At 33.6% G+C, this 19962-nt stretch overlaps 3 protein-coding genes across 3 annotated transcripts; 1 reads left to right on the top strand and 2 right to left on the bottom strand.

Moving 5' to 3' along the window:
• Positions 1-2901: 2901 nt before the first annotated feature.
• On the bottom strand, positions 2902-6132 carry LOC121775318 (putative PAP-specific phosphatase, mitochondrial). Its single transcript, XM_042172394.1, has 9 exons — positions 6010-6132; positions 5818-5920; positions 5633-5735; positions 5330-5541; positions 5024-5083; positions 4232-4614; positions 3632-3710; positions 3508-3558; positions 2902-3260 (listed from the first exon to the last, which is right to left on the bottom strand). Exons 1-9 carry the CDS (start codon positions 6105-6107, stop codon positions 3123-3125), a joined length of 1227 nt encoding a protein of 408 aa, XP_042028328.1. The 5' UTR covers positions 6108-6132; the 3' UTR covers positions 2902-3122.
• A 4893-nt stretch (positions 6133-11025) lies between these two features.
• On the bottom strand, positions 11026-13132 carry LOC121775317 (sugar carrier protein C-like). Its single transcript, XM_042172393.1, has 4 exons — positions 12964-13132; positions 12568-12890; positions 11735-12364; positions 11026-11605 (listed from the first exon to the last, which is right to left on the bottom strand). The coding sequence occupies exons 1-4, from the start codon at positions 13097-13099 to the stop codon at positions 11159-11161; spliced, it is 1536 nt and encodes a 511-aa protein (XP_042028327.1). The 5' UTR covers positions 13100-13132; the 3' UTR covers positions 11026-11158.
• Positions 13133-17222: 4090 nt separating this feature from the next.
• On the top strand, positions 17223-19712 carry LOC121774916 (phosphatidylinositol transfer protein 3-like). The gene is made up of 6 exons (XM_042171822.1): positions 17223-17472; positions 18123-18381; positions 18805-18841; positions 18932-19037; positions 19157-19261; positions 19331-19712. The coding sequence occupies exons 1-6, from the start codon at positions 17236-17238 to the stop codon at positions 19445-19447; spliced, it is 861 nt and encodes a 286-aa protein (XP_042027756.1). The 5' UTR covers positions 17223-17235; the 3' UTR covers positions 19448-19712.
• The last annotated feature ends 250 nt before the right edge of the window (positions 19713-19962 follow it).

The following is a 19962-nucleotide window of genomic DNA, read 5'->3' as shown; positions in this document are numbered from 1 at the left end:
TTATACGCATTAATCTGAATACATTCCTAATTTATAAAGTGATTACTAATCAAAATGTCGAGTAATTTCCCATCGAATTTTAAGGGTTCCCATTTGAAGAATAACAGAATGTATATAGTTATCAGTTCGTAATTAATACGTGAATTACGGAATTTGAAATGATATGGAATAGTAAAAATTATGTGTGTTATCTTTTAATAAATAGTATAATAGTACTATTACTAGTATATATTGTCCTGTTCAATATGAAAGACAGCTTTCTCTTTTCTTTATAATTTTCTTTTAAATTCCCAATAATGACGACTTTATTTTTTTGCTACGAATATTGGAGCATGAGTGTTTAAATCCTTATATTGACTTTTAAAAACTCCAATGAGCTTCCTTCCAAAATAAGAGCATGCAATTTTCAAGAATATTATCAATGATGGACTATCACCATACGCTCTATGGCCCCATCACCTCACATCATTAATAATTATACTACAGTGGAATTTCATTTCCCATTACTTCCTCAACTTTGCTACGACTTGGATTTCTCCATCAATTTAACACAGTCCAAATTACCTATAGTCAATTGATTCATTAAGAATGGATGAATTTCTAGCCCTCAATCATACCCCTAGTTTTTTTTACTGATTTCTAAGCACATCCGAGGATAAGAAAATTACCAAAAAACATAAAATAACAATACTCTACATGAAACTTCAAAATAATTATCGTATACTATATGTGTAACCGAAAAAATTGAAACATTAAAAAGATTTGTTTGTTTCATTGATTTGCTTGAATGCATAACTCTTGCATGTAAAATGATTCAATCTATCAAACAATAATGAAATTTAAATTAATTTGAATCATTAGCTACTAGTATTCTCATTCCAACTGCAACCATTCCCAAAGAGATGCAACTAATTTTCTTTAGTTGTAGATAAGCATATCTAATCGCACACCACACGTACTATAGTACTATACTAATTAATAGTATTTCGAGGCTCCTAATTATACATTAAACTAAGTATATGCTAATTTAAGAATAAAATAAATATAAAAACAGGACCCTATACGTGGCTAGCTTGAAATAGTAATAGTGGGGACCAAATTCAACTTCGAAAATTAGTAATTAAATTATGTAAAGAACCACTAGATTTGGACACGCGTATGCATGGTGCCACTGAGATCATAACGTAGCAATCAACTACTAATTATTACAACCTTTTATAATCAATTATTGTGTAAAACGCGCGCATCCTTTGTCGCATATAGCAAGATTTAAGATTGAAGTCAAACATTTTTGTACTTGGCAAAAACTGTTCAGTTTTTGACCAATCACTCCAGCTCACTCCCGCTGGTCTTGGATCTATATTGTAATTAAGTAAATTATCCCTTAATCATTAAAACAGTATATATAAATAAATTTATCAGAATAGAAATGTTTAGAAAATTTCAGAGTAAATCATATTCCCTCCTAAATATAGTAATAGAATTCAATTAGCTCATAATGCAAAAAAAAGGAATAATGAAACAAGCATATCCTTAATGACTTAAATAATTGGATTCGGAATTGGATTTAGGAATTTAATTTTAGCTTAATATCAGCAAAAGTGCAATCAGGAGCGCAAAGTAATCTATCATTCAATTAATACTTACTAATATTCATGCAATTCTAATTAGTACTACGTTGTCACTAATTAATGGTTGCATAATTATGAATTTTAGTCATGTAATCTTGATAATTTGTGATCTCTCTCTAGCTAGGGTTAAGTCACCATTATTGTTACCCTAATTCGTTCTATAATTCCTCTACGAACAATTCTTTAGATCATATTTGTTTGTTTCGTGCGCAAGTATTTTTTTTTCTGATTCGAGTTTTTTCCACGTTAAATCTTGGTGTCGTTTTGTCTCTTTTATTGATTTAGTAGTGTGTTTCACTTATAACAAATCTAATAAGTGATGACTAGTTCATTTACGAAGTTTGTTTAATCTCCAAAAATGAGTTGCTTACGCTCCAAAGTTGACCATATTATTTCGGTATTTAATTATCTATTAAAGTGACTGTTGCCACTTCAACTCATAGCTGCTCGTTTCCTTCAACAAACCCTTGATTGATTGGAAAAAGTGAGATATTCGTCAATTCTTATTAGATAATTTAGATCTGGTTTTGGATATGGGATCACAGGAATTTGTGGCTAGTGTGCCAGGTTTACTATTCTCAGCAATTTCATGCATAATTTAATCCTTGCGTACTCATCAATGGTTCCCCCAAAATGAGAAAATCATATTTTATGGAAGTTGTTAATTTTAAATTATAAGATGCAATTCAATGTGTGCAGCCATGCAATGCAAGTGCAGTCATTGGGTCAATTTTATAATGTGGATGGAGTGGAACACCTGGCTTCAGAAATTCGAGAGGCTTCTAGGCCAAACTAAAATAGTATAGTCTTCCAAAATAGTACTTTAATATGGGAATTTGGAGATTATTTTGAGATTATCGTAAATTAATCTCGCCAAATGTGCCTTCTCATGTATGAATAATGAAGCATAGTCATTGGTGACTTCGACTTATATTTATATTTTATTCGTGTCAGCACATTATTGGCTCTAAGGCATCAACAAATGTGGGGATCACACAATTTCTTTGATATAGTGATCTTAGGAAACTAATTCTGATCAAAAGTTAGTTGAAAGGATAATGAATATTGTTGCTATTGATATACATTGATGAAGATTGAGGTTTTTTAAAATAAAGAAACAGAACATGTAAAATCAAAACATAAGAGTTGAAAGTGTGTTTGTCCGAAAAATTAGAGAGCTCGATTTCAGTTAATAAAGTTGTCCAGAATATAAGAGAGAGATAAAATTTCAGTTACTAAAGTAGACGAGAGAGATTAAACAAGTGAACCATAATGAAATATGGTGTAAATAGTAACCAGTTATATTGGATGAATCAATGTTCACAAGGTTACAAAAGATTTCACAGTTGATAATTCCATAGTTTTTTATTGCTAGTAACCGAATCAAGTCGCAATATTACACAATTTTAAAGAATTGAGATCTGCAGATGCAGATCAAGAATTGAGTATGTCTGTAACCATGGTGGATTAGCAAATTAAATCAAGTGATCATCAGCTGGCTGATATAATCTGCAGTATCTGATCATGTAATCCATCGTTCGTCACCAAAATACCACCAGAAGGGAATAAAACTCTTCGTTCTTTTTCATCAGCAGCAAAGTCAAGTTCACTGCCCTTCCAGTCAGTTACCTGCACACCGAAATACCCTACTGTCAAACCCGTTTAAACATTTCCAGCACAAGTAACCAGATATAAATGTGCATAAGAAATTGAGGCCTGCCTAATTCACTAAGAGTTGGATCATTTATCCAGCAAGCTTATATGAAAAAAGATAAATATGTCGTGCAGAACTTACATTAGATAGCTAAATCAGGTGTTACGAATAATTTAACCACTAGATTCAAGAAAATATTGTGCAGAACTAGAGGGTGCATACCTTTCCCCCTGCTTCATGAATGCATATGACTCCCACAGCATGATCCCAGACCTGTATATTGATGCAATAACATGAACTCAAGTCCTTTCAGCTACTTAGCCACATAAAGAAACTAAGGAATAACCTTTATAGTTCTTTTTCTCCTTGCACGGGCTATGAAAGTCGATGCCCTTCCAGATGCCACCATCAGATACTTACAGAGACTGTACAGAAGGCATATCCGAACACACCAAAAACTGATGTCAAGACATATTATCATAGGAAGAACATGTAGTGGATATATGTATTTCACGTACTTGTATGTATAAACTAGATAAACAAAAAAGATATCCAACATGTGGCACTACAAAGCTTTGTTTCTGCTACGTACATGAATTGTTACACAAGCTCAGATCATAAAGCTCACAATGGCATGAAGATACTAACTGCAATTTGAGTGAAAAAAGTGCATACATGTTGAAATATTTCAAATGTTTGCATATACCTCATAAAAATTGAGATGGTACAAGAATGTAGAAGTGATTTATTCAAAACATATGCTACCATAAATCCATTTATGAATTAACTGCGACACTCAGCTCTAAATCCTATACATGTTCTCTATTGAGTCAGTAATAAGAAGAAAACCTTTCTCCCATAAAAAGAGAAACAAACACCAAGTGAAACATATAGATATATTCTTATAATAGAGAATGAACGATATTTGAGAGCTTAAAGTGTGAACCTTCCACAGCAAGCACGGAGAAGAAGAATCTGTTTCTCTCCAACATTGTTAGCACAAGTCGTTGCACTATACTGAGTAGATAACGGTAATGACTCCCATGTTTGACTCTCTGGAATACAATATCGCGCTTCACCGGCCTTGTGAAGCCCATCAACCACACACCTAATCCAGTTACGAGCCATTTTGATATTGCTATTCGGCGAATCCCATAGTCTTGTTCTCCATGTTCCATAACCGACATGAGATATCATAATAATCCCTGATCTGGAAACATTTTCCTCAGCTCCATCAGTGTTCAATACATCAGAATCGCTATCCTTCCAGTTTGGGCATCCCATAACACCTAAAACAATCTCCCCTTCAACTACTAAAGCCAAACCTACCTGAAAATTTTACAACGTGTAAATAAAAACAGAGACTAATGAATGAGTGTTTCACTAAGTCCAAAAAGCATTATCAGTTCAAACTGTGCCATATCCGGAAGATGGTAGCTTGTGCCAGCTAATGGATCGATAGAGAACATTTCAGAACAGCAACCACATAAACCGACTAATAAATCGCAGGAAAAAAATACATTTGGTTCACTAGAAGTCTAGAGAATGCACAGCGATTATCTCGAGAATGGAAACCAGCTTTCACACAGTGTTGATTTTGCAATGCAAACAAAACTGAGTGCATTGTGATTCACCCACTAGCATAACTAAACAACTTGTGGCAACAAAGATGCTATGTCACAAAGAAAATGCATCCCAAAGGTAAATGAGAGATGAGAAACTCATAGAGAAAACATACCACATAGAGAGCCTCACTACCTTTGACAAATCCTCTTGTCCCATCAATAGGATCCAATATCTGTAAATATACATGATATCAGTAACATAAATGAGGTTAGAAGCATTTAACCAAATACACAGTTTGTTTTCAGCATTCACCGGAACATTTCCAATAAAAATGAGTATAATACATGCTTATAATGTGGAGTATCTCGTAGACTTTACAAATTCTAGCAAAACCTTAAACCAAGTTGTAATCTAGTGGAAATCGGGAGCAGTTAGACTTGAAAACACTTCCTTATCAGAATTCTCATAAACCTTTTACCCAATAAGTAGTTGGCTCAGGTCCAAACAAATAAGCATCTTTCCCCCCTCTATCAATTGCCTTCAGAATGTCTTCTTCACTCAATTCTTTATCACTGATAGATGACTTGTCTGTAACCTCAGCAAAAACAGCACTTGCTAGATTATTTTCACGCACGAACCCTGAATCCTCCTCAGCTACCAGTGGAATTGAAGGAAATAGTTTGCTCATCTCTGCGGCATAAGATACAAAACAAAAACATTAAAAATAACAGTCCATAACGAGTGCATAACAGATCTTCATTAGCTAGAACTCTGACTATACCGAGGCTAATAAGAGCTTGAACTCCAAAATCAGCAACAGTAACAGGTGTCTGATCGATTTTCTCAATGATACTTTTATCACTAGAAAACAATGACTTTTGCACCTGTTTTCCGATAGAAATGAATTCCAATAACAACAAACATGAACAGAAATAAATCAAGCAAGCAAACAAAAATAGAAATTACGTCAACACAGAGATGGCAGGCGCGCTCGACCACATCAACAGCTGCTTGGAGATGCTTATGGTACTTTGCTTCCTTCTCTACGAAAGGAAGGCTCAACTGCGATCTGAATTGGAATAATCAACAGAATAATCGAACATCAAAACCCTAGAACAGGTGCCAGAATGAGCGGTGGTAGAATAGGGAGCGAATGACCTTACGGAGAGGGCACATTGACGGATAGATGCGCGGGACGAGCGGCCGGATGGAGGCAGCGGGAATCGAGAGGCCGCGGAGTGGATGAAAACGTCCATGGCGGGAGCGGGAACCACGACGACGTTTACGAGCCATTGAAACTTTTCTCTGTTATGGGTTCGTTATTTGGGCCATTCTACAAAAGGAAAGGCCCAATTTGGTTTTTTTTTTTGCAAGTTTAGGAAGCCCAGTCATTGATTGGACCATTGATGTTTGGATGTTGATTGCATAAATTTTCAAATGGATTAACTGGTTTTGGACAAATAATTCAGTTAGTCGATTACCCGTTAATCGGTAATCAGACCGATTAAGTTCAATTCTTGCTCGTTCAGAATCGTAATTGTTACAAGGTCATTACATAATATAAGGTTGAATTGTCCAATACAGTAAATCACAAAAGATGGTCAAATTCTGGTTAATCTCACGCTTTTAAGAATCTGAAAAATAAATCATGAAGTTTGAGATTTTCGCAATTATCTCATCATTTTAGTTTCTAACGAGTTATGCATTGAAGTGGCATTCAATTTAAAAAACATGGACAAAACGACAACATCTAATTAAATTCAAAATGATGTTTTGTCCACGTCTTTGAAATCGGCTGCTACATCAGCGCATAATTCAGAAAATGGAAGGATGAGATCGTTGAGAAAATCTCAATATTCGTGATTTATTTTTTAGATTTTGAAAATTGTGGGACGGATTAGAATTTGATCTTTAGTGATCTACTTTGCAATTTGACCATGATATAATATAACAATCATGATTTTGGACGAGCAAGGATGGACCTTAGGCTTGTTATTTTGATTTCATTTTAACATAGTAGGAAATAAAATTGTTCTACTTAGTTTGGGCATGCTCCCATGGAGTATCTTTTCATTCAATCACCCAAGAATCTGTGTAGACGTAAAAGCGAATCCCTAAAAGCCAAAACAAGATTTTCCCAACTCACTATACAAGAATATCCATCGAATCAGAATATAATTTGAAGGAAACAAACAAGACGCCTAGAATGCCTATCTTTGCTACAACAAAATGATTGTATTTTCATAATTGTCTCTTATACATTTTGTTCTTGCAAAACGGCTTTGTAAATATCTAGCTAGAAGGAGCTCTTTTATAAATAGGTAAAATATACTCATAAATCTATATAGTCACAAGAATTGGAAAAATTAATCAAGCAAGGAAAATGGCAAAGGAAAGCAACAAAGTTACAACCTTCCTCAACCTTGCTTTCATGCTCTCAATCATTCTCATCATCACTGCATCAGAAAGCAGATCATTTTTTGGAGGTAAGATTTGAACCAATATCCCATTTACATGTCATTGTGGAACCGTTTAATTGTCATGTTTACTTGTAATTAAATGTCATATCTAATCTTATCTCTTGTTCAACTGCCTTTTTTCACAAAAGCTCTGCCCGTGACAATGTGTCTTGGCTGGTCTGCACGATGCCAAGATCAAGATTACGTTGTAGTAACTCATGATTAATCATCTTACCTCCACCTATATGACTAATCCTAGGCAAACCCTATTTTGACTTTTTTTTTTGCTCTTAAAAATAAACTCCTATATAAAGGAGGAAATTACAAATAATGTCAAGAGAGCTCGAACTCAACATCTCAAACAATAATGTCTAAGCTCCTTGCCGCTAGGACAAGGGCTCTGGACAACCCTATTTTGACTTATCTCAGTATTATCTCTTGTCTAACGAACCAAACGTCACCATGATTGTTTCATTTGTTTTTTTACTAGAGCAGTTACTAAGGGTAGTCCAACGTTAAGCTGCCAGAGTGTGGTTGGAGTGGTGAGTGGAGATACTTGTTTTGATATTGCAAAGGATCAGAATTTGAGCACCACAGCCTTTGATGCCATAAACCCTAACCTCAACTGCTCGGCTCTCTTCATTGGGCAGTGGCTCTGCGTCTCTGGCTCCATCATTTAGTCTCCACCACTTTCATGTATTATCAATGATTAATAAGAGTATAATTAATGTTGATGGATTAAAATTAATTAAGCTCATGCTTAGTTTCTTTTACTTCGTTTCTTTAATTTACATAATTTTATAAAGGTGTTGGTACAGTATAAGAGAGGGTATTTCTTATAAGAGTGAACCACATAAATGATACATGATCTTTCACTTTCGCACATAAAAGATATATGATCTTTATTTTATATCGTTTTTAGTACATATACCCTTTAAACAAATTCATTTTTCCATTTGTGTCATAAAGGATATTTTAAGCATTGATAAAACTAGTACCAAAACTGATATTATAATATCTTCTCTTATTCTCCTCACTCATCTTATTCTCCTCACTCTTTATACTAGTATTATTTTGATGTTATAAATTAATAATTGATTTATTTTTTAATATCATTTAAATATACTTAATCATAATTATAGTTATAATTATATTTAATTATTATAATAATAATATTATTATAATAGTAAAAACTAGTAGTAATTAATAAATATTAATTATTATTTTATATTAAATTAATAACTAATCAATATAGTCTTAATCAAAATATAAAATTGTGAATTGTATTCATAATGATAAAGAGCTGAATATTTTTAGTTAGGTGTTACAACCCTAAAATGAGTATAAATAATTTAATTTAAAATATTCAATTGATTTAATTACTTTAAATAATTAATTTAATTAGGTGTTTTGTTATTTTTTTATGTTATGAATGCAATTAGATGTATGTATAAAATACTAAAAAAAGACAAAAAAAAGAAGAGAAAAGAAAAAAGAGGAAACATAAACTAAGGAGAAAAAGAAAGAAGAAAGGAAGATAAAATACTAAAAAGAAAGAAGAAAATGAAGAAAAAAGAAAGAAGGATAAACTAAAGAAGAAAAAAAGAAATAAGAAAAGAAGAAAAATAATCACATATTTGGTTCTATTTAATTGAAATTTCTAAAAATATCCTCCATAATTAAAAAAAATCACATGTTTGGTACCTATGGTTATTTTTGTCATAAGGTACCAAAAACGATATAAAATAAAGATCAGATACCATAGACGAGGTACCATTTATGTAGTTTTTTGTTATAATGAGATGTTACACCTAATATCCAATGCAAGATTTATCCATGCATTTGTTGACAACTCAAGGCTTCATCATTGCAAAAATAAGTGGGTTAAAAGAAGTGGTGGTGTTGAATGAAATTGAATTAGTTTTGTGGTAGAATAGAAATGAATGTGGAATATATTCATTATTTTCATACCAACAAATTGGGCTTTTCGTCATATGCATTTACAATAGAAAGCCACGCACCTAATCCCCGTTTCCAATACCTAACCCAGTATAAACTTTTGGGCTCGCCCACCTATTGATTTTTTTATTTAACTACAAATTATACTCCTAATTTTATCAAAAAGCTTTTTAACTATATGAAATATTTATCTAAATCTCAAAGTATCATCTTTGCATAAAAGATATTCTGTATCTATTTTCTGGCCATTTAGGTCTGCAAATTTGGAAAAATTTAAAGATCTATTGCAAATTTGCAATGTAATTGTTTTGGACATATTTAAATTACAGATCCATATATCGGTGTACATTAATTGACGTTTTTCTTGCTTGTCAATTGTCATTCCCCACTCTGCTGCTAAATGAAAATAAAATAAAATGTTTATCCTAATTAATAAAAAAAATGCGCGCAATGGGAAAATTAAGGATGTAAAATTAATTTTAAATTTGACGAGCAACTCAATCAACAACTCCTTTATCCAATATATTGTTATCTATTATTAATCATCTTTAAGAAAAAAATCCTATACATTTTAAATTTGACGTTTAATATTTAATGATGAATAAAATGTCAACTAATATTTATTAGCATACACTGGATGCGGTTTTACGATATTTAATGTGGCTTTATCATTTGCCAAAATACAAAAGGTTGGAAGAATGTGGGTGCTTCATCTTCCAATAAAAAGAAAAGATTTAGGTCATTAATTTCACCAATCAAAATTGTGAAAGGCGAAGGAACAAATCTTAATCATCATTGCCAATTAATTCAGCACTACAACTTATCAAATTCTTACCAAGTAAAATGTTTCCTAAATGAATATGCGATCAATTTATTAGTAGATAATGGGTCGGTGTATCATGTGATTCTTACTTCAGCCATTTTCCCGTGACCTTAACTTCTGATTTCTTGCTACTCAAAACCAAACAATTCCTATTTTTCAACATAATTTAATTAGTATTGATAAATTAACATAATTGTAAATCTAATTGGGGCAATTTTTTTTATCATTTTTGACCATTTCTGAAAATTAAGGAATTTCTTCATTGTAATTGACATTTCATTTTATCTAATCACCTCCCACGTTAATTAAGGAAAATATACTGATTATCATTCCTCCATCTTCAATATAAAAATTACTCGTTAATTGCGAGAAATAAAATTTAAAATATCCACCAAGTAATATATTTTTGGAAAGAAGAGAGCTAGAATAACTAATTTCTTTAATATAAAATGCTAATTCCCACAATTAATTACTATTACTATAGTATTTCCCTATGTAATTTAAATTTCTAAAAGGAAAATTCTTAATCTCTTCTTATATTTTTCATATATTGAAATAAATGATTCCATTTATTATAGCATTGATGATTTATATTTATACCTCATGGTGATTTATATTAGAAACTTTAACGAAAAGGAAATAAGACAAGTAAACATTACATAAAAGATCTAGAAATTAAATTATTAAATGAAAATTAATTTAAAAGCATATAGTATATTATATATGTTATTAAATTATTTATAACTAGAGTTCGTAATTCCATTCCATGGTTAGTTGAGTATTCAAATTCGAACACACGTCAACATATTGACTTTATGCAAGTGGATAATGTAACAACAAGAGATATAACGAGAATTCTTCCCTCCAATAAAGCTCAATAAAAACATATGTAATCATAAATCAAATTACAATGGGACCATACAATATTCCTCGTACAAGAACAAAATATTATACACCATCTCTCATGATTAAAAAATAAGTGAAATCTAACAATAGAATCTCACCGCAATTAAGTTTGAAAAACATAAAATATATTTTGGTTACCCTCACAGTCAAATATTCCGAATCACTCTCTTTGTTGATCGATTTCATCATCATCCTCCATGAATCTCGACCAGAACTTGTGGTTCTTCCACACCATCACCATCTCCTCGATCGGAACATTCCTCGTCTCGGGCAGTAAAAAGTATATGAAGAAGGTCATCACCAGCACGAAGAATCCGAAAAACAAGAACAACCCGAACTTCATGTGACATAGCATAGACAAAAACACCTGAGCCACGATAAAAGTGAAAATCATGTTGACCCCAACAGTCAAACTTTGGGCCGCGGACCGGATCTCAAGCGGGAAAATCTCACTAGGCACCAACCACCCCAGCGGGCCCCATGACCACGCGAACCCGGCCACATAGATGCAGATAAACATCACCACCACGCCCGCGTACCACTTGGGCAGCTGCCCCGGGTTTCCATCCACCCCGAATTTCATCCCAATGAGGACGGCTACTGCAATCTGCCCATATTACAAACATTAGGTCATCAGCAACGCTGTACTAAAATAAAAAATAAAAAACAAAAAATAAAAAAACACGAACATGTTTTTTATTTAAAATTATAAAAATTGAAGTGTTTTTTTAAGTACCTGACATATAAGCATTTGGATTCCACCCTGAAGGAAAAGGAAGCGTCGCCCCCAACGATCAACAATGACGATTGAAACCAACGTCGCGCCAACGTTGACAGCACCGGTGACAATTGCCGACATCAGAGAGGCAGAGGCGCCGAACCCGATGGTCTTAAACAACACGGGAGCGTAAAACATGATGACGTTGATCCCGGTAAACTGCTGGAAGAATGGGATCATGACGGCCATGGTGAGGTGGGGCCGGTACTTCCTCTGGAGGAGGTTCCTCCAGGGGTCATCCACCTTCTTGGAGGCCGCGCTCGCGGCCACCAGGTCGTTGAACTCCTCGTCCACGTCAGAGACGCCGCGGATTTTTCTCAACTCGGCGCGGGCTTTTTCTTGACTCCCGCGCTCGATGAGGGAGTTGGGCGTCTCTGGGAGGACGAGTGATCCGACCGTGATGATAAGAGCCGGGACCATCGCGCCGCCCAAGCTAAGCCGCCAGCCCCACCCTCCCTTGATCTTCGCGAACCCATAGTTGAGCACATTCGCGGCGAGGATGCCCGTCGTGATCGACAGCTGGAAGCCGATGTTCAATGCGCCTCTGTATTTGTACGGAGCCATCTCCGAAAGGTAGAGTGGTACCGACTGCATATTTATATAGTTGTTTCAATTTAATTATCAATTTTGACTAAATTATTGAATTTTATATATTAAATGAATTATTATGCAAAAGTCCCTATCGTCACAACAAATTTATATACAAATCATTATAATAAAATTCCAAACACGAAATTTTGAATATATAGTCTCTAACAAAATAAATTTCTGCGTCGGCCCCCTGTTTATACCTGATTGGCAAAACCAATTCCCGCTCCGAGAAGAAGGCGGCCGAGAATGAGCATCCAGACGGAGTAAGCAAAGCCGTTGATCAGAGCGCCGGCGCAGAAAAGCACGCCACCGAACAGCATTGAGAGCTTCCTCCCTAATTTTCTGGTGACCGTCGCCGCCACAATGGAAGAAGCCAGCGCCGCCAAGTACAGCGACGACGTGAACAGAGTCAGCGGCACGCTGTCGAATTTGCAGTACTGATTCGTCGACTTGTCCGCTTTCTCTTTCCGGTACACGGATGGGAAGAACTTCTCCAAAAAAGAATCCATAGATGTCACACCACCTACAACACACCAAACACAAACCATTAACCACACATTCAAAAAAAAATTTATTTAAAAAGGAAAAAAAACTACCGGAAATTCCGATATCGTAACCAAAAATAAGGCCACCCATGGCCGCGACAACACACGTGACAATCACGTGCGCCGTCAGTTTGCCGGGATATTCCTTCCCCTTGCGGGGGGTGGAGCCAAAACCACCACCAGCCATTTTTTCCTTAGTGAAATTTTAAGGAGGGGAAGGAATGATACACAGAGAATGATGAGAGAAATGAATTGAGTGAGGGCTATAAATAGATGAATCAAGAATTAATTTGAAAAATATCTCTAGCTGGCAAAACAGATGTACTGTAATTACTAAAATTGTTATTGGATAAAATGGATTATATTTTCTCAGATAAGGTGACGCTGAATGACCAAAAAATACTAATTGAGTGTGAAAATCATTTATCAAAACTGTCTTAAAATCGGGGTGCAAAATTTAATTTAATTTGCGGATAATATATGGGAAATTATTACCAAACGATTATTTTGCTAAAGAAATTAATGCAATTATATTATAGATATGATATTCCTCTTTACAGTTGGTTATTGACTAATTTAGACTTTAGAGTCAACGAGTACATTTGTCATTAATCTTTTTAGTCTTTATCCAAATATTTTTTGGTTTAATGGATAAAATAATATTGAGTTAAATTAATAATCTATAATTAATACCGGTTGCTTATGAGTTTTAGTTTTCTATTGTCAAAATTTAATTTTGGAGTAAACTAATTTTGAATGAGATTATAGAAAGTAATTTAGGATTTCTCGGTATTAATGATCGTTGGAATTAAATTGCCTATTTAAATAATGGATAATGCAGTATATCAGATTATTCATGATTTTCTAAAAAGATATATTTTCCCTTTTTGGGGATCGAATCGAATCAATCCGAAACGAAGTTAGTTTTATTTTAAATAAAATGAAGTTTGCTGAATAATTTGTCACATATTTACATTGGAAATTGTAAGATAGTGATTCACGAATGATACAAATGTGTAAGTAATTGTGTTTTAGTATTGGTTTCTAATGACGTTGACTAATGTGTTAAATGTAAGATTATCCAAAATGACGTGTTATCTAATAGGATAATTTAATGCATTTATCACTGCTTGTAAATAATCATCACTTCGTATTTAACTATATTGATTGGTGGTATGTATTGGTTGATCGATTGTTTGAGAGGCATTCTTCAAATTAAAGGCATTTGAGGTGTACGTATATTTAAATGGTTTATCTTAATCAAAGTAACTTGATTACTAATTTATGAGTTAATAGTGCAATGTATTTTGAAATATGTCCTCATTTTTTGTTTTTGCATCAAATGTATTTGACTTTTAACATTATTCGTAAAATGTTCCTATCTACAAAATTTGGTGATGAAAAAATGAGTCTTTTTGTTGTGGTCGGAGGTTGATTTTTCTCACCTCAACACATATAAACTAACATTATTTTATTACAAAAATATAAGAAAGAGTTTTGTAGTATACTAGCTCCAGAAAATACTCTTAACTTTTAGTGTATTTCATAAAGTATATACTATCAAAATATGAGAAATAAAATGAAAGTTCTAGGAAAAAAAAATGCTATCAGGTCTTATTGTTGTCAACATAACGTTGTTTCATGGGCAGCCAGTGGGTTAAGGCCTCCCCCTTAACGAGCTACTGTGTACCCTGATTGAACCTCCTCACATAATGTCGGGTCGGAGTGTGGGGACCGCCAAGGCGACGGAATCGCCTTTTTGTTGCCATGGGCAGAGGAAACTTTTTTGTATATAGTAAAATATACTATACTAGTATATTTTATGGAATACAGTTAAACATTTTTCCAGAACGCTAAATTCTAAAAAATAAAATATATTAAATATTATTAACTCCGGTTGTTAAAATAAATAAAGAGACACTTTAGTACTCCAGTTGTTAAAATATATATACAACTAAGAAATTGTGGGTTGATGAATTTTATAACGTTTTTCTTTTATATATTACAGCTGTGGTGACTTCACAATTACTCTTTCTATTATGGTTCATCCTCATCTAAACAATTGTTTTTGAAGAAAATAGGACCGTTGCAATTAAATTTGACGCACTTAAAAAGGTAAAAAATTCAATTTGTATGGCGATTCTACTACACCCATGTATTTCCTATACTTTCAATTAATTATCATTGAATATGTTATTAAAATAATTTAGTAACTAGTTATTAAATAAAATTATATATTAATGTGAGAGAATAACATGAGTATGCCCTACCTAATATTTAGTGGAGTAGTAGTTTATTAAAGTGTGACAGAGTACTACAACTAATATTACATTTTAAATTTGTAGTTTATTAAATTGTGACAGAATACTACTCTTATAATGTTTCATAATTTAGTACTATAGTTTTCGACGAGGTGTGATATAATAAAATAATAAAAATAATAATATAATTAATATTATTACTATTATCATTTAATAGACTATATTATACTCTTTCTGTTCTCATGCACTTTGGGTTTGACACGAGTTTTAATGTAAAATTGATAAAGTAAGGGAGAGGTAGAGATGAAAAGTACTCCCTCCGTCCCTCCGTAGCTAAGTCGTATTCCTTTTTTGGTTGTCTCACTGTAGCTGAGTCATTTCCTATTTTGGTAAAAAGCACCAACTTTTCTTCTCTCTTAATTTGCTCTCTTACTTTATTCTCTCTTCATCTCTCTACCTTTTTCCCCTCCTACTTTATTTTTCCTTCACTTAACTCACTTTTAACACAATTTCTTGAACCTCGTGCTAAAAAAACGCCTCTACTACAGAGGGACGGAAGGAGTAATTAAAGTATTCTTAGTGGGGAATAGGTCACACCTCATTAGAGAGAAAATGGTTTTTAAAATTGGAAAGTGCATATTCTTGTGGTATAGACAAAAAAGGAAAGAGTGCATATTCTTGTGGGACGGAGATAATAGTTTCATAATTTTATTTATCAATTATTATTGATTTTTATCATAGTGTGATATATTAATATAGAGAATGTTAAACGTATAAATAAATTAATAAAAGCTTGCTCTTTATTTAAATTTTAAAAAATTACTACGTCCGTCCAAGAAAAATAGTCTTATTTTATCATTTTTGGATGTCTATAACAAATAGTCTCATTTCAAAATTGGAAACTTTCTCACGTTATTCACTTTCCCCCCTCTCTTACTTACTTTTTCTCCCCCCTTCTCTTGCTTTTTCTCTTTCTTCTCCTACTTTATCTACTTTTTCTCCCATCTATCCTACTTGTATAGTTGCATGCATACACAAATTGATAGGAATTGTGTTAATTCCTCACTCATCATTATCAATCGCAAAACTTTGAGCAAGGTTGCATACTTGCATGAATACACAAATTGATAGGATTTTTTTCACATTTGTATATTCTCAAGTTGTTGATTCTTAGTTGCATCTTTATAGAGGTTGCTTTTGTGATAGTATTTAAATACTCAACTCTTTCACCGATAGGGATTGCTGAGAATGAATAATAATCAAAATTCTTTGATTCTAGCGACGTGAATATATTAGAAAAAAAATGATAAAAATTGAAATTTGGATTTATGGAATTAATTAATGTACTCTTCTATTTTATTATTAATTGTGAGTCATGTGACCTATGGACTATAGTGAGTAAAATATGAATTATGACTAATAATCTTAATATTAACAGTGGACGGCCCACATTTATAGCTCGTTTCGTGGGGCCAAAAATATGAGTTAATATTCATATTTAGTTGGGCCGATTATATTATTATATACTACTATTACTACCACTAGTATTATTTTTAAATTATTGGCGCCAAACCCAAAAAAATATTCTCTCCGTTCAAAAAAAATAGTCTCATTTTACTATTTTAAAATTTTCATTAAAAAATAGTCTCATTTAAAAATGGAAACTTTGACTCTTATTTTATCCACTTCTTCTCATTATCTTTCTTACTTTCTCTCTTCTCTCTCACACTTTTCTCTTTTATTTAGTTATTTCTCATTAAAATTCATGTCATTTATGACTATTTATTTATTTTGGATGGAGGAGGGAGTAGTATATGGATTCACCCTGCATACGAGTACGTGGAATTGAAATAATAAAAATACATGTATAAAAATAACAGTATCTAATTAATTATAGCCACAAAAATCATTTAATAATCTTTTCAGATCGTATAATAGAGTAAAAAATTGCGAAATAACGAAAATTTAAAATACAGGGTACATATTCTTCTAACTGTCAATAACAGTATTCACAATCAGAATTGAAAGATGGAGTTTGGAGAAGACAATGAGAGGATTGAAAATGGAGGGCGATCCAATTGTATCAACTACGGCATCTTCTCTCTGTTCATTGCTTGTAGTGAGAGAAAACGAGGAGATGACTTCGCATCTTCGGCAGAAGTTTCAGTCTCTCACAGTCTCGTCGAGGTCGGAAGATGCAAAAGACGGTGAGCTCACCTCCGAGAATAGAGAAGAAATGGAGCGGACTCGAATTCAAACTATGAAAGCTCTCATCCTCAAACAAGATCCATCCGCTAAGGTCAATTCAATCACTATTTCTCCTATTTATTCTCATTTGATCTGTTTTGTGGTAATCAAATTAATTTTGAATGTTAGGGTTCATGAACTGTGATAATTTGATGAAACAAATGAGTTTATTTGGGTATTTGAATCTTATAATCTGGTAAACCAGTGAAATAAACATCATTGTCTCTGTTTAGTAATTGGATGTTAAAAGACTCAAAGTGATCAGTAAATGTAAGGATTTGATTGCAATCAATGAAGATCAGAACTCGCTTTGCCTCGATGAACTTCAAGAGCTGTAGATTAGTGCAACAAAGGTCCAATGCAGCAATAAGTTAGATTTATGAAGCCTTTTTAAGTGCATTAGTGCCTCATACTTGGCTAGTTTAGACTTGTAAGTTTTACGTTGAGAGCTCCTTAAAATGGAAGTATGTAAGGTAAATGGTGACTTATATAGAATCCAGGTTCATTGAGTTGAATGTGTGTGTATCCCAACCTTTTTTGCTGAATTTGAGCTCTGATTAGCCATGGTGATGGTTAAAATTTCAATTGAAGTAGAGTTCATGAGATCAAGTACCCTATCCCTGCTCGTCTTATGTGGTTTACCTTCGATTCTAATGTCCAAAAATAACTCTAGTTGGGATTATGTATTTGGGGGTTTTGAAGGATGTGGATGACTTGATGATCCGTAGATTTCTTCGAGCTCGTGATCTAGATGTTGACAAGGCATCAGCTATGTTTCTCAAGTATTTGAAATGGAGGAGAGAAGCTATTCCAAATGGTTTCATATCGCCATCGGAAATTTCAAATGATCTGGCTCAGAATAAGTTGTTTATGCAAGGATATGATAGGGCTGGACGCCCGATTGTCGTCATTTTTCCTGCCAGGCATAAGCCTGCTTCCACTACTGTGGAAGAGTTTAAGCGTAAGCAATCACACCAGTAATAGGAAATACTTCTCTTAGTTGGCTTTCTGAATATAGTTTTCTTCCTTTTTACTAAAATGGTCTCTTACTATAGCGTAATGATCAACTATTTATGAGGGACTTTGTTCCTATTACACTGTCTTTCCACATGGAGAATGGCTGTGTAAAAATCATGAAATGGTCTTTATCAAAATGCCTTCAACTCCTACTTCTGGTTTGAAGTTGATGTACGATCCTACCAGCGAAAATGATGCTTTAAAAATAATTTGGAAACTATAAAGTTGGATCAGTCCTTCCACCTCAATATTGGATTTTGGTGGATCATTTTTCTATATGCATATGTACTTCCTGGATTGCCTTATGTGTCATGTTCATCATGAGAACACAGTCTCGCGTTAACCATTGTTTCCTTATTTCTGGCAGGATTTAATATTTACGGTCTTGAGAAAATTTGTGCCAGGTAATCTAGTTCGTCTTAAGAACAACCGATGTCTCTGGCCTCGTCCTATATCCTAAAAGAGTATATTCATGTTTGGTTCCATTATTTCAGAATGCCTAGCGGACACGAGAAGTTCACTTCCATTGCTGATGTACAAGGATGGGGTTATGTTAACAGTGACATAAGGGGATATCTTGCTGCATTATCTATTCTGCAAGTATGACTCTCCATCCCTCAATGCATATCTTGTTTTTATGTTAAAAAATAGCAGTGATGCCAGCATATGGTAGTAGAGATTGAATGCATATGCTCTTCATGAGCTTGAATTTGTGACAGGATTGCTACCCTGAGGGCAAGCTGTTGATCATCAATGCACCCTACATATTTGTGGCTGTTTGGAAGATGGTTTACCCATTTATTGACAAAAACACGAAGAAAAAGGTCTCGTTGCAAATTCTACTTGCGTTTCACTTCCAAAGACACATTAACTTACAGCATCTTTTTTTTCAGATTGTTTTCGCGGAGGACAACAAACTTCGAGCTACCCTACTTGAAGATATCGATGACAACCAGCTTCCTGAGTGTGTCGGAGGGCCACTGAAATTGGTACCCATTCAAGAGTGCTGATACAGATCAAGTAGAGAGCCTGCTCATTACACATGTAATCCTTTGTTACGATGCTTGTGATTCTACATCAATTACTGCTGCCCTCTCATACACTATTCTCAAGTTCAGAGAAACTTTACAGCAGAAAGTAAGATAAATGCAATCCTGGCACCTGGCATAATGCCATTTTTAATAAAAAAGATAAGAAGGTTGTACAATATTAACTTATTTCACTCATGTATCATTATAAAACTAATATATAAAGATAAAATTCAGATTCCATTAACTTTTTTTTCCTCGTATTTCTTAAAAACTCATGTCGAAAAAATAAGACTCGTGTGTATGACTACCTCCAAGAAGTATGGAATTTCAGCAAACTGTAGGATATATAACAACAACAATACATGTACAAAAACAATTGTATTTTAATTATCATTGGGCTACATTTATTTATTACCACAAAAATCATTTGCCTATCCTTCCAGATCATAAAAGTCGTTAGCTATGGGTATCTGTTAAATACCGGTCACTGTCTT

Source organism: Salvia splendens, chromosome 17 (genome assembly GCF_004379255.2).
Source record: "Salvia splendens isolate huo1 chromosome 17, SspV2, whole genome shotgun sequence".
Classification (NCBI taxonomy): Eukaryota; Viridiplantae; Streptophyta; class Magnoliopsida; order Lamiales; family Lamiaceae; genus Salvia; species Salvia splendens.
This window is presented reverse-complemented; position numbering and strand designations above follow the sequence as displayed.